This window comes from Elephas maximus, chromosome 2, assembly GCF_024166365.1.
Source record: "Elephas maximus indicus isolate mEleMax1 chromosome 2, mEleMax1 primary haplotype, whole genome shotgun sequence".
NCBI lineage: Eukaryota > Metazoa > Chordata > Mammalia > Proboscidea > Elephantidae > Elephas > Elephas maximus.
In genome coordinates this window covers 197,580,561-197,596,556 of record NC_064820.1, presented here as the reverse complement: position 1 = coordinate 197,596,556, position 15,996 = coordinate 197,580,561, and the positions used below count along the sequence as shown (strand labels likewise).

The window sequence follows — 15,996 nt, the reverse complement described above, 5'->3', positions numbered from 1 at the left end:
CTTGAGGTTTCCAAAGCTGGTTGATAAAATTAGATTGGAAAAATATGAGAAATAGTAAAAGTTGAATGAAAATTTGGACTACTTAAAAAAAACTTTATTTCAACTAGTTATATTTTATGGTATACAGGCTTAAAATAATTTCTAAGATCTTTTAGGTAACTTACTGATGTAAAATTAAATCTGCTTCAAAGACAAAGGTTCAGTCTGTCATTAGAATAAGATTCCTGAGTCGAAAACCAAGCCACAGGGCTTTAAGAAAAAAGCTAAGGTTTTTATTTTAAGATCTTTGTGTTAAATAACTAAAGTATTGTTTCTTGGTAACTTAAGATAAACTCCTGACAAGTCTGAAAGCCAGGAAAATTTTTGTAAAGAAAAAGTGCTAGAAAGCTTTATTTAACATGTTGTAAATTACATAAGACATGTTGTTAAAATCATGAGCAGCGCCTGATTCTTTCTCTTTGGGTTAAAATTTATATGTTAGTATTTCCTCTTGTGTTTTTGCCTAATATTAGACAACAAACGCATAATACCATGTCATCTGAATTGCTAACTTGGTTGGAAATGTATTTATTTATTTTTTGAATCTAGCATCATTAAAGCCAATAATTTCATTGGAGAATTCACATCATTTACACCTATGAAGTCATTTTGGTTGCTGTTTAGGTATTTGGAGACTTGATGGTATTGGTATGTTCTTGATATATCCTGACTATATGCTATCATATCTCAAGATTATTATATGTTACATCTGAAGTTCTTTAAAAACATGGTTCTAAACCTTTTTTTTTTTAACTGATTTTATTTGGCCTTTGCGTTGCACTCGTAATTAATTTCTATCAGGTCTTTCACCATTAAGAATTATGTTTATAAATTAATCATGACCATATTAAGTTCTGTCATCTACAGATAAGTATTTACTTTCTGAAAACATTTGACCAGAATATCTCAACAAAAAAAGATGGACTATACTAGACCTATGAAAAGGACTGTGGCCAGACTCTATCAAAATTTCCAAAATTCTTATGCAAATGCTGATGGGTTCACAGACTGCAGTTGATCTGGTATCACATGGAACAGAAGTTAACTACATAAGGCTGAGTAAAGGATATGACAGTATGGGTTTTATGTGGGAATATTACTGAAGCCACTCTGAGGTAAACAATTGCCCAGATAAACTAACACGGCTATTTTTGCTCTGGGCATTGTGCTTTTTTTTCTTAAAGAACTCAGTCTGTTTTGAGAAACTGATTCCCAAGATCTGTAAATAGATTTATGTTTAGGGTAAATCAGTAATCAGTTTTATCAGTCTTCAAGACAATGTTACATAAAATACCTGTCTAATGTTTATAATCAAACTCTTACCCTCTTGCTATACAGAAAATTATGTATCTTAAGAAAACCAGGTTCTCAGAAGGGACTGATCTCACGAGTCAGACTCCATTTTGTCTTAGATAACACTTCTGTTTCTGAGAAAGTGACCCATGACTGTTAGCAAGTGAACCAAGGAGGGGCAGCTTGCCTGCAGGGAAAACACTTAGTATATTTTAGACAGATTAACTGGAGACCTCCAACATGAGAAGTCCATCCTGTATTACGTCGCTAATCGTGAATTCTCTGATGAAAACTTAGTTGTTGTATGTAAGTTTTTCTATATTTTCTGTTCTCTCTAGACAAACTTTGTGCGTTCCTTTTAGATATGTTTTTTATGTGACACATTCACCTATACTAGTTTAGGTGATCCCTTTCCAACTGATAGTGAATTTATGTGGACAATTTCTTGTTTAAATTCCTGATAAATGCATAGATAGTATACCTTGGGAACTTTAAGATTATCTTTAGATATCCATAGTAAATATTAGAAAGGTAATGTTAAATTTGTTACCCATTGTAAAACTAGACCTAGGGGGAAAAAAAAAAGCCCACTGGTCCAATATTCAGGGTATGGTGGATAATTTTAATTCCTATTTAGAGTATATTTGAATTAGAAAAATCTTTTAAAAATTTATCAATCACTATGGGACAAATAACAGACTAGTTGCTAGTGGGATAGAAACACAACAGTGATCTCTGGCCTAATTAAGCCAAGGTGACATGACATAACAGAATAGCCTTAGATTTTTATTTATTGGTCCAAGAAAAGTGTAGTCTGTGCTATAATAAATACCTCTTCTTAAATAACACAAGAAAAGTAGAACACGTAGAATTGAACAAGCTACTTGGTTACACACTGTAACACCCTTAAAAACACCAGGTTCATTGGGTTGGTTACTATCAAGAATAAGTACATGAGCTAGGTCACTATTGCAAGGGATAGTCCTGCTACTATTAGACATAATCAAACGTATCCTCTACTGTCTTACACATCTAAAGGGCAAAAGAAAAGCCTCGGGCTAAAATATATCTAAAATGTTGATGTCCACTGAGTCTGTGATTGATGAAAACTTTGCTCTTACTTAAGTTCCTGATGAAGAACCAAATGGTATCCGGTAGAAAGCCAGCACCGTGAGTTTAAAGAGCCTGCAGTGGCTGCGATCTAGGAGCTCAACTAAGTCCAGGTATTAATCATCAATGTGTTCCCTGTCCTTGAGCATAAGGAATATAACCCAGCTGGAGCTGGGCTCACATGGACTCACAAAGACACATCAACTGAGCCCTGAAATAAAGACAATAGATGAGACAATTCTGAAAATCACCTTTTAGAGAACTTTGCATATAAAGCCAATCAAACAGAACACAAAAGACCTTCCACTCTTACCTTTTTTCTATTAGCATTTAGTAAACAGAAAAATTTGTTGGACCAATAAAACCCCCCAAATCCTAACAAACTGCCAGTCCCTAGAATTGATCCAGAGTGGGACTACTGTTCAAAAGAGGACATGAGTAGGCTGACGCATTATAGAAAGTGCTTACTACAAGGCCTTAAAACTGAGATACAAAAACAGAAAAACCTCTAAAAAAATTTATGAAGTAGTTCAGGGACCTAAAGAGAACCCCTCGGACTTTCTCGAAAAAAAATTTTCAGGCCTTCTGGAGACACAGTGACATAGATCCTGAAGTCACTGAAAATCAGCGAATGGTTAATATCATCTTCATAGGACAAAGCTCTATAAATATCCAAAAAAAACTTCCATAAATTGGATAGAAGGGCAGACTGCAGCTGTGAAGATCGCCACACCTCCAGTCTCGGGGATGGGTGGTAACCAAAGAAAAATACAGGGGCCTGGCTTGCTGGTCAAGTATTTGAGTGTTATCTGGTCGGGTAAGACAAGAGTGATGCCTGAAGCTGTGATAAGGTCCACACCTACCTCCACCCAGAAACTGTGAAACAACCACAGGCATTTGTTGGGCTCCTAGGATATTGGTGCCTGTTCATACCCCATGTAGCCCACAGCCTACGGCCCCTATACAGGTTAATGAAGAAAAAGTGAGACTAAAGTAAACAAAAAGATAGGGTGATAAAGTGATACCTGAGGATAAAGGAGAAAAAAATGAGTGAGAGTGACAAAAACAGGCAAAGATTAGAGAGAAAGTGAGACTGGGGAGAGTTCTAGAAAGTGAGGGTGTGAGAAAGAGAGAGCCCATAAAAAAACAGAGACAGAAACAGACAGAATGTTAAGGAAAAAAAAAAAAAGAAGAGTGTGAGATTGAGAAACAAAAGACAGGGAGGCCAAGGTATTTGGTAGATAGTGTGGAAGACACTCCCGTCTATTACTTGGTTTCTACTCTTTTTGGGCCCTGTAGTTACTATACTTCTATTTCTGATTTTTGGGCCTTGTCTCCTCAAGCTTCTGATAAAGTCTGTGTCCTCTAGATTACAACACTTCCAAGATGATGCACGGTTTCCTGCCCATTCCTGAAAGTGAGACTGCCAGACCTTACAAAACTTTAGACCAGACAGGGAGAGATTTCTACTCTGCCAAGCAGGCCAACAACCTGGTGTCAGCTTGAAGAAGTTACAGAAGAGACCTCTGCCCCAACACCCTCATAAAGAATCCTGAGTATGAAATCTCTCAGGGGGGATTGAGACAGATAGGGTTAACTGTGCTGGCCTGTGATGGCCAAAAAAAAGAACTGTTAAAAGATTACCATCTAGAAGATGGGTAACAGGAACCACACCCTGTCAACATGAGATAAGGCTGAAACAACCCATGAATTACTATCTCCTTCTTAGTGTTTTTCTAGTCCATTCCTTCTTTACAGGCTCCCGCATGCTCAGAAAGACAAAGTGTGGCCTCTGCTTAACCTTCCTTAGCCCTCTGAAGATGGTGATGTAGTACCAAAGATCAGTGTGCTTGGACTGTATCCCATAGTAAGTGATGCCAAGGGCTGCCGAGACGACTCCATCTTGAATATCAGCGAGTTCCAGCTTAGATTCCAGATGCCTGCACAACCTAGCAACCTAATTAGCACACACCTCCATTCTGAGAAATACCTGCCCTTGAAAGAAGCCCACTAAAATATTCATTACTCTATTGTCTCCACCAAACCCATATAAGCCCTAGCCTTGCTTCCCTTTTCCAGTCAGTCTTTTGGAGAAGCTTAGATCCCCACTGACTTCTTTTGCTTGGCTCAAGCCAAATAAAGCTTGCTGAAGATAAAGTTTGTCTTTAATGTGTATTCTTACTCGGGAAAAGACAAGGGCCCTTTGTGTCAGATTGGCAATTGGTAACACTAAGTCTGTCTTTATGTTGAATTTGTAGGTAAGTCTGAACAGGTACACATGGTTCTTATTTAATGTCTGTTAGTCGAATATTTGTCTTAGCATGTAGTATATATTTTACCTTTCTATGCATATAAAACACTTAAGAAACACTTCAAAACCACGCAATGTTTTCATGCGCATCACAAAGTAGTACATGCCATTATTACGAGCCATTGTATTTAACTTGGATTTTTTTTTATGGCAGTCCCTTCTTAAGTACAAGTTGTCTGTAAGTCAGCCATTCGTAAGCCAAGAACTGCCTGTGAACAACCAGATCACATAAAGTTCTATTTTGCAGACTGTATTATAGACATTAAACAATGCATGACTGTACTAATAAATTACATAAAACAAAAAACAATAAATTACATAGAGAATATGAAAACATGAGAGAAAAATCAACAAAACCAGAAGTTCTTTGAAAATTTCATTAAAATTGACAAAACTTTAGCTAGGCAGACAAAATAAAAAGAGATACAAATAATATCTGAAATGAAAGTGGAAACATCACAACCGACCCTAAAAAATAAAGATCATAAGAGTATACTGTGAACAATTATACAACGACAAATTAGATAACTTAGATGAAACAGACAAATTCCTAGAAACACATAAGCCACCTACATCAGTTCAAGAAAAAATATTAACAGACCCATAACAAGTGAAGAGATTGAGTCAGTAAATTTCCCAACAACAAAAAAGTCCTAGGCCATATAACTTCACTGGGGAGTTCTACCAAACATTTCAAGAAAAAGTGACACCAATTCTTCTTAAACTCTTCCAAAGAGGGAATACTTTCAGACATATGAGGACAGCATTTCCCTGATACAAAAGCCAAAGACATCACACACACACACACACACAAAAAAAAAAAACTACAGATCAATATCTCTGCCAAGTAGGGGCAAAAAATTCTCAAGAAAACACTACCAAAGCAAATTTAACATCATATTAAAGGAATTATACACCATGATCAATCGGGATTTATTCCAGGCATGCAGCGGTAGTTCAACATTAGAAAATCAATGTAATTAAAAAAAAAAAAAACCCACATTAATAGAACAAAGGAAAAGAACCACATGATCATCTCAACTGACACCAAAAAGGCATCTGACAAAATTCAACACTCGACAAAGTAGGAGTAGAAGGGAAATTACTCAGTACGGTAAAGGTCACTTATTGAAAACAGAGCCTACATCATACTCAGTGGAGAAAGGCTGAAAACGTTAAAATCTTAAAATCAAGAACCATATAATGATGCCCACTCTTGCCGCTGCTATTCAATACGTACTGGAAGTTCCAGCCAGAATTAGGCAAGATAAAGAAAAAACGTATTCAAATAGGGAAAGAAGAAGTAAAGCTATCCCTATTTGCGGATGACACAATCCTATACATAGAAAATTCCAAAGAATCCACAAGAAATTACTAGCCCTAATAAATAAATTCACGTAGTTGCAAGGTACCCGGTCAACACATAAAAATCAGCTGGGGTTTCTACACAGAAGCAGTGAGCAATTTGAAAAGGAAATTAAGAAAACAATTCCACTTACAATAGCATCTAAAACAATAAGATACACCTAGGAATAAATTATAAAGAGAGGTAAAAGACTTGTACAGTGAAAACTATAAAACGTTGCTGAAAGAAATGAAAGACAACTTAAATAAATGCAAAAACATTCTGTGTTAATGGATTAGAAGACTTAATATTGTTAAGATGTCAATACTACCCAAAGTGATCTACAGATTCAATGTTTTCCTTATCCAAATTCCACCAGCCTTCTTTTCAGAAATGAAAAAGCCAGTTCTCAAATTCATATTTTTGCAAGGGGCTTTGAATAGCCAAAGTAATCTTAAAAAGACTAAATGGCAAGACTCATACTTCATGATTTCAAAGCATACTATCACATTTTTACCCAAATAACACGCAACGTCTACATTTGTCAATCGTGTAGAAGGCATGCATTATTTGTATAAAAATATGGTACGTAGGCTCTGGTAATCAAAACAGTCTGGGTACTGGTATAATAATAAACACACAGACCAATGGGATACAATTGAGAGTCCAGAAATAAACCCATGCATGTATGGCCAATTTATTTTCAACAAGGGTGCTAAGTCCATCCAATGGGAAAAAAATAGTCTTTCAACAAATAGTGCTGAGACGACTGAATATCCACATACAAGAACAATGAAGTTGGACCTTTACCGCATATGAAATTAAAAATGGATTAAAGAGCTAAAACTATAAAACTCTGGGAAGAAACACAGAGGTAAATCTTCATGACCTTGTTTTTGGCAATGGATTTTTAGATATGACACTAAAAGCATGAGCAATAAAGACAAAATAGAAAAATTGGACTTTAACAAAACTAAAAACTTTTGTGCATCAAAGGACTTTATCAACAAAGTGAAGACACAACCTACAGAATGGGAGAAAATATTTGGGAATCATAAATCTGATAAAGGCTGAAATATCTAGAATAAATAAAGAACTCCTACAACTCAGCAATAAAAAGACAAAAAATAAAACAGGCAAAGGACTTGAATAATTTCACCAAAGAATATACACAAATGGCCAATAACCAAAAAACAAAAACAAAAAACCAAACCTGTTGCCACCGAGCTGATTCCGACTCACAGTGACTCTATAGGACAGAACAGAACTGCCCCACAGGGTTTCCAAGGCTGTAAATCTTTATGGAAGCAGACTGCCACATCTTTCTCCTGCAGAGTGCTTGTGGGATCAAACTATGAGCCTACTGGTTAGCAACCAAGCACTTTAACCACTGCACTACCAGGGCTCCTTTCATTGGTCATCGGGGAAATGCAAAACAAAACCATGAGATACCACTTCATATCTACTGATGACTATGATTAGAAAAACAGAAAATAACAAGTGTTGACAACGATGTGGAGAAATTGGAACCCTTATCTATTGTTAGTGGGACCATATAATGTGTGACTGCTGTGGAAAACAGAATGGCAGCTCCTCAAAATGACAAAGAATTACCATATAACAGCAATTCCATTCCTAGGTATATACCCAAAAAAACTGAAAGCAGGGACTCAGATTATTACACACCACTGTTCATTGTAGCATTATTCACAATAGCCAAAAGGTGGAAACAATGAAATGCCCATCAACAGGTGAATGGGTAAACAAAATGTGGTATATACATACAATGGAATATTATTCAGCCATAGAGAGAGATGAAGTCCTGATACTTGCTATGACATGGATGAAAACATGAATGAAATGAGCCAGACACAAAATGACAAACATTACATGATTCCACTTATATGGAGTATCTCGACTAGGCAAATACACAGTGACCAAAGTTTATTTGTGGTTACCGTGGGAGAGTGAGAGGGGAAAATGGGAGAGTTATTGCTTAATTAAGAGGTGCTGACTTTCTGTTAAGGGTGATGAGGAACTAATATCCCTTACAGTGAGAAAAGTTTTTATTTAATCACTTCATCAATTCTTCTCTCTCTTTGTTTTCTCCTTTTACATTAATATTGATTTTTTTAAAAAAAGCAATTCCAGATCTACTTCCAGCATGACAGCATGAGGAGCTCTGCAAACCTGCTCCTCAATGAAACTAGTGAAAGTGCTAGAACCACAACCATTTTAAGTCTCTAGAAATGGTCTTAAGGACGAACAGCCAATGCAGTACCATCTATTCAAGAACACCTATGAAAATTCAGACAAAAAGACTAGCCTCTGTTGTATTTGAATAAAAACTGGTCCCTCTTTTCCCCTCCTGGCTCAGCAAAACAGACAATCCACTCCATATAGCTTTAGCCAAGAACAGAGGGCTCCCTCTCCCACCAGCTCCCAGCAGGAGGGCTTTCTTCCCTGGAGGTACAGGACAGCAGCTTTTCTCATCCAGCCTCCAGCTGCCAGTTGTTGGGACTGAGTCTTAGGCCAGTGTGCTTGAGAGGTGGGGGCTCCCTTCTCCCACCCAGCTGCGACTCATGGAATTTAGGCTTTACCTTGGGCGCAACATGCTGAGAAGACTGAGGCCCTGATCATCCTAGCCTCAGTTCCTTGGGGACTGGGGGGATTCCATTTTGGGAGAAGAGAGAGGACCTCAGGCTACTACCGCCCCTACTTCCACCCTCAACTTCCCCTAGAGCTCAGCTCCTAAAGCAGGGATGTCACTCAGAGAAAAACTTGGTATTGTTCCCACCTCCACAGCTCTGGATTAGAGAATTCTTCCCAGGGGGAGAAGCAGGTTTTAAAACAATAGCTCCTAATCTCTTCCCTGACTTCATTTGTAATAGAGTATGGATAAAATCAAACCTAAGGGAGTCCTCAACAACAATGGAGGTTGTAGTAAAAGGAAACTGGGAGAAGATTCAAGATACACGATAAATTGTTGGTGCAGTGGTTAAAGTGCCTGGTTGTTAACTAAAAAGTTGGTGGTTCAAACCCGCCAGCTACTCTGTGGGAGAAAGATGTGGCAGCGTGCTTCCATAAAGATTCCCAAACCCAACCCAGTGCCGCTGAGTCGATTTTAACTCACAGCTACCCTATAGGACAGCGTAGAACTGCCCCAAAGAGTTTCCAAGGAGCGCCTGGTGGATTCAAACTGCCAACCCTTTGGTTAGCAGCTGTAGCAATTAACCACTATGCCACCAAGGTTTCCTCCATAGAGATTACAGCCTTGAAAACCCAATGAAGCAGTTCTACTAGGTCCTATAGGATGCTATGAGTTGGAATCACTGGAAGGCAGTGGGTGGGTTAGTTTCCAGGAGAGAACTGGGAAACAAGTAAACTGGAAAGAGGCCTCTGGGGTCAGATAACAAACACTGACCTCAGAAACAATTTCTTCCAAGAACACAAAATTTGATTGGTTTAGTTGGCCAAGCAGTTTATACCCCAGGACACTGTTGAAAACAAATGCGTAATCAGGCAATTGGAGGTCCTTGGCAGCTGAGTGTGGGTAGGGAAGGAGGGGAATAGAGCCCTACCAAACCACTGCCATCCCAGGGTAAATGTGGACATACTCAAGGCTGCCCTCCTTGAGGAACAACAGTGGCTTAAGACAATGAGAGGGGAAAGAGACTTCACTAAAATAATCTTGCCAGTCACTAAACAAAATAACAAGCCCCGAAAAGCAGAGGAGGACCAGTACTCAGAGTTATATTATCTAAAATGTCCAGTTTCCAAAAAAAAAAAAAAAAAAAAAATGAGGCAAACAAAGAATATGGAAAGTAGGATCCATACACAGGAGGAAAAAGTAGGCAACAGAAACTGCCCGTGAGGCAAATCATATATTCAATTTAAGAGACAAAGATTGCAAAATAGACATTACAAATATAACTGAACTAAAGAATATCATGACTAAAGAAGGGAGATATGATGACAATGTCACATCAAACAGAACATCAATACAGAGACAGGAATTATTAAAAGAACCAAATGGATATTTGAGTTCAAAAGCACTATAACTGAAAGAAAAAAAATTCACTAGAGGGCCTCAACAGATTTGAACTAGCTGAAGACAGACTAAGGAAACTTAATGATAGATTGGTAAAGATTATGCATGCTGAAGAACACAGAGAAAACAGAATGAAAAAAGTGAAGAGTCTCAGAAATGTGGGACATATTAAGTGCACCAACATTCAATAGAAGTACTACAAGTAGGAGAAAGAGAAAGAAGCAGAAACGATATTAGAAGAAACAATGGCTGTAAACTTGACAAATTTATTTGGGGGTGGAATAATAGCCCTACACATCCAGGAAGCTCAATGAACTTCCAATAGGATAAATATAAAGAGATTCACAAACAGACCCATCATAGTAAAAATGCTGAACTCAAAGACAAGAACAGAATCTTGAAAGCAACAAAAGAAAAACGATTCTTTCCATAAAAGAGAACCCCAATAAGATTAACAGTTGCCTTCTCAGCAGAAACAATGGAGACCAATAAGCAAGTGGAAAAACATATTGTTATCTGTCATCCCACCGTATGTCATGTAAGAATCCTATGTCCAGCCAAGCTATCTTTTAAAAATGAAGGAAGAATAAGCACTTTCCCAGATGAAGTGCAGACTTACAAAAAGTATTTTTTAAAGTTTTTCAGGCTGAAAACACGAGTGCAGATAGTAACTCTAATCCAGAAGCAAAAAAAAACACTGATGAAGATAATTACAAAAAATTTTTAAATGCATATTTTTCCCCCTTTCTTCCCTTAACTGATTTAAAAACACTTGTATAAAATATTGTGTCAAAACTTAACAGAGAAGTGAAAAGTGGGGATTATGGATTCTGATTTGATTATATATCAGGAAATTTGTTATCAGGAAAAAAATGAATTAAAATGTTATACTAAAAACATTCAATTAAAACAAAGAAAGGTAGTTTGGACAAATAGACGGCAAAACAACATGTGATATATAGAAAGCAAAAAGTAAAATGGCAAGTGTAAATCCAACTATATTAATAACAGCATTGAATGGGAATAGATTGAACAATCTAATCAAAACACAAGGATAATTTTCCAAATAAAAGAACATGATCCAACTAGATATTGTCCACAGGAGACACAGTTTAGATTCAAAGCTACAAGTAGATTGAAGGTAAAAGAATAGAAAAAAGATATATCAAGCAAATAGCAACTACAAGAAACCAGAAGCGGCTATACTAAGATCAGACAAAATACTTTAAAACGAGAAAAAATTACTAAAAATAAAACAAACCTCATAAGTTTAAAAGGATAGAAGAAATAAAAGTATATTCTCTGACCACAATGGAATGACATTAGAAATCAACAGCAGAAAATTTTTAAAAAACTCATAAATACGTAGAAATTAAACACACTCCTAAATAACTGAGGGGTTAACAAGAAATCACAAGAGATTTTAGAAAATATCTGGAGATAGATAAAAATAAGGGATGTAGTGAAAGCAGTGCTTAGGAAGAAATTTACAGCTGTAAACATCTATTTAAACAAGAAGATCTCAAATCAATAGCCTAATTTTCTACCTGGAGACAGTGGTAAAAGAAGAGCCAATTAAATCTAAAGCAACGAAAAGGAAAAATTACATACAGTGGAGATTAATGAAGTAGAGAATAGAAAAACACAGAAAAGAACTGACAAAATTCAAGTTTAGACTGAGCAAAATAAAGAGAAAAGACTGAAGTTACTGGATTCAGAAATGACCAAAAGAAAAAAGGTGGGGAGCGGGGTGGAGAGACAGAAATAACTAAAATCAGAAATGAAAGCAGGAACATTACTATCATCCTTACACAAATAAAAAGGAATACTGTGAACAACTGCATGCAAACAAACTAAATAACTCAGATGAAACAGACAAATTCATAGAAAGACATAAACTACTGAAATGGACTCTAGAAGAAAAAGAAATTCTTACAAATCTCATTCTACAGAACAATATCCCCTATTATAGATGCAAAAAAATCATCGACAATCTAGCAAACCAAATGCCAACAGTATAAAAATGGACTATATACCATGTCAAGTAAAACTGACCCCAGGAAGGCAAAAGCAGTTGAACAAAAGAAATCAATGTAATATGTAACATTAACACAACTGTCTTAGTCATCTACTGCTGCTATATAGAAGCACCACAAGTAGGTGGTTTTAACAAACAGAAGTTTGTTCTCTCACAGCCTAGTAGACTAGAAGTCCAAGTTCAGGGCATCAGCTCCAGGAGAAGGCATTCTCTCTGTCAGCTCTGGAGGAAGGTCCCTGTCATCAATCTTCCCCTGGTTGAGGAGTCTCTCAGCACAGGGACCCTGGGTCCAAAGGATTTGCTATTCTCCTGGCTCTTGTTTCGTACTGGTATGAGGTCCCCATTCTCTCTTTTATATCTCCAAAGAGATCAGCTCAAGACAAAATCCAATCTTGTAGATTGAGTCCTGCCTCTTTAACATTAACTGCTCCTATCCCGCCGCATTAACATCACAGAGGGTAGGATTTACAACACATAGGAAAATCTCATTAGATGACAAAATGATGGACAATCACACTACAGTGGAAATCACAGCCTAGCCAAAATGATACACATATTTTTGGATGACACAATTCAACCCATGAGAACAACATACCAAAAGAACCACAGGATCATCTCAATTGATTCAGAAAAGGTATCTGACAAAATCCAAGGCCTTTTCATAAAACAAAACTTAACAAATCAGGAAGAGAAGAGACCATCTACGTGATAAACGGCATGTATGAAAAACTCACTGGTAATATCATACTCAATGGTGAAAGACTGAAAGATTTCTTCTTACGAAAAGGAACAAGACAAGGATCCCTGATTTCACGACTGCAATTCAACACCGTACCAGAGGTTCCAGCCAGAGCAATTAGACAAGAAAAAGAAATGAGACATCCAAATCAGAATAAACCAAACCTGTTGCGAGGCAATTCCGAAACATAGTGAACCTATAGGACAGAGTAGGGCTGCCCCATGGGGTTTCCAAGGCTGTAATCTTTTTGGAAGCAGAGCGCCACGTCTTCCTCCCACACAGTGGCTGGTGGGTTCAAACTGCTAACCTTTTGGTTAGCAGCCAAGCACTTAACCACTATGCCACCAGGGCACCTTAAAAGAATAAAATATCTAGGAATAAATTTAATAAGGGAGATGAAAGACCTGTACACTGAAAACTATGAAACTGGAAAGAAATTAAAAATGGACTGGAAGACTTAATATTGTTAAGATGTCAATATTAGCCAAAGCAATCTACATGTTTAACACAATCCCTATCAAAATTTCAACAGTCTCTTTTGCAGAAATGGAAATGCCAATCTTCATATTTATATGGAATTGCAAGGGGCCCTGATTAGCCAAAGCAATCTTGAAAAAGAACAACAAAGTAGGAGGACTCACAGGGCTACAGTAATCTAGTGGTACTGGTATGAGGGGAAACATATACCAATGGAATAGAACTGAGAATCTAGAAATAAACCCATACATTTATGTCCTAACTGATTTTCAACAAGGATGCTAAGTCCACTCAGTAGGAAAAGAAAATGTAATCTCTTCAATAAATGGTGCTGGGACAACTGAATTTCTAAATGCAAATGAATAAAGCTGGATATACATCTCACCAAAAAAAAAAAAAAAATCAACTCAAAAATGGATCAACAACGTAAATGTAAGGATTAAAACCTTGAAATTCTTAGAGCAACACATAGGGATAATGCTGAGATACCTAGTTTTTGACAACAGATTCTTAGATATGACACCAAAAGCATGAACAACAAAAGACAAAATAAATAAAATGGACTTCATCAAATTTATTATCTGTGAATACCTATGAATATTCTAAAAACCTTTGTATTTTACATTTTAAGTAGATGAATTATATGCTATGTGAATTATTTCTGAATAAAGTTGTTTAAAAATATATTAATTGTGCTTTGATCCCATTTTCTAGAGTTGTCAACATCCAGATATCTATTTTTACATCCGCTTTTATACAAAGATTTCTAGAGTAATACCACTTAATATTAGCAATGATTGTTTCTGACAGTGGGATTTAGGGTGATTTCTTTCTTTCTTTCTCTGCCCTTTTCTGTATTGCTCAACTGTTTATCATTTTAATAAAAATAAAGTCATTATTCAAAATAACAAAAATAAAACCTCTCCCTACTGGAGAGCTTAAAAAGCAAACTAAAAAACTCTCGCTGTGTTGTCATTAATTCAGGAGATCACTTCCTAATATTTCTTCTACTGGCAATGTGAAGAAAAATATGTTTGTTGCAATTAAAATATTGTACTAATTCCTTTTTAGCCTACTCATATAGTAAGAAATGATGTCTTACCTTCTGAGCACACAAAACACCAGCTAACATTAACATGCTCATGATTTCGACAACCCCGCCTAGGGGTAAAGTGATTAGGGCAGATGATACTATTAGATGCAAGGATCTTTGACCCAGCAGCCAAGCAAAAGTCATTGGCATGGTATGCCACAGGGCAGCGAACACAGCGCATCAGGCGACCTGAAAATATGAAAAACGGTAAAACCAGGGAGGAGCAAAAACAAATAAACACCAAAGGGATTAAATATAAAAACGTGAATGGTCATTCAAGTCTATTTGCTAACATAGAGAAAATGTCACAACTAGCAGGGAGCATCACTGGCACCATGATTTTGAACACCCAGCCTACCATGGAAACTTCATACGGGAACTATGGGATAAATATCCAGAAGGAGTCAGATCCCATAATTGTATGCAGCTGTCTTCACCAAGGAAAGCCCTACTCAAACCACTGCCCTGATTCCTAGGTAACCTGGAATTAGTTCCAGACTAAATGAGTGGCGAGGAGGAGGGTTACAGGCATCACAACAAAAGACCAGCTGGGGGGAACACTAGTGCCTGTTTTTCCTGCCTGGTACAGATTTAAGATTCTTGAAACCTCTTTCAGGTGAATGAGCCTCTCTACCCTTTTAAAACAAAATAATCCTTGTCATATACCTCACCAACTAAAAACTATTACCAAACCATGTAAATACCATCTAGAAACTCAATCAAAAAAGAGAAGGTAGGTGATGGGTTAAATTGCAATTTCAATAAAGCATATTGAAATTATTATACTCAGAACTGATGTGACCTATTAAAAACAAATAAACCCATTACTATCAAGTCAATTCTGACTCATAGTGACTCCACAGAACAGAGTAGAACTGCCCCATAGGGTTTCCAAGGCGGTAATCTTTATGGACGCAGACTGCCACATCTTTCTCCTGAAGAGTGACTGGTGGGTTTGAACTGCCGACCCTTTGGTTAGCAGCCAAGAGCTTAATCGATAAGTCACCAGGACTCCCTGATGAGACCTGTAGGGCCAAGAAATCACCTTACAAAAGGTAGTGCCAATCAGATTAAGAGAAAAGTCAACACTGCTAAATTTTGTCTGCTCAACCCCCTACTGGCGAGGTAGAGGCTCTCTTGCACACAAATAGTATAGGCACAGTATTTGGCTTTTAGGAAAATCAGTAATGGGCCCGCTATCATGGAACAGAAAAAAAAAAAAAAACAAAACTGATTATGTACCTAATGAGAAGAGATTTCAAAATTTGAGTTTATCTATACCTACAGCCAGTTTTGGAAACCTCCACTCTCAATCTAACTATGAGCAGAAAAAAGTTTCCAGGACAGGAACTTCCATTTTAAAATATAACATAAATCAACACAAAACAAAAATGTCAGTTCTGTACTGACAGGCATTTCTGAATGGCATCACATCTAACAACAATAGATTTAAGGGCCCACAGAAGAATACACTTTGGTCTTCTAATTTAGAGGTTTTCT

General features: G+C 37.0%; 1 protein-coding gene across 6 annotated transcripts in view; it reads right to left on the bottom strand.

Moving 5' to 3' along the window:
• Positions 1-15,996, bottom strand: part of NSD1 (nuclear receptor binding SET domain protein 1) — a 208,850-nt gene that overhangs the window by 37,205 nt on the left and 155,649 nt on the right. For all 6 annotated transcript variants that reach the window (XM_049874394.1, XM_049874393.1, XM_049874397.1 and 3 more), the window contains exon 14: positions 14,506-14,685. In XM_049874394.1, coding sequence (XP_049730351.1) covers positions 14,506-14,685 — 180 coding nt within the window. The remainder of the gene's footprint in view (positions 1-14,505; positions 14,686-15,996) is intronic.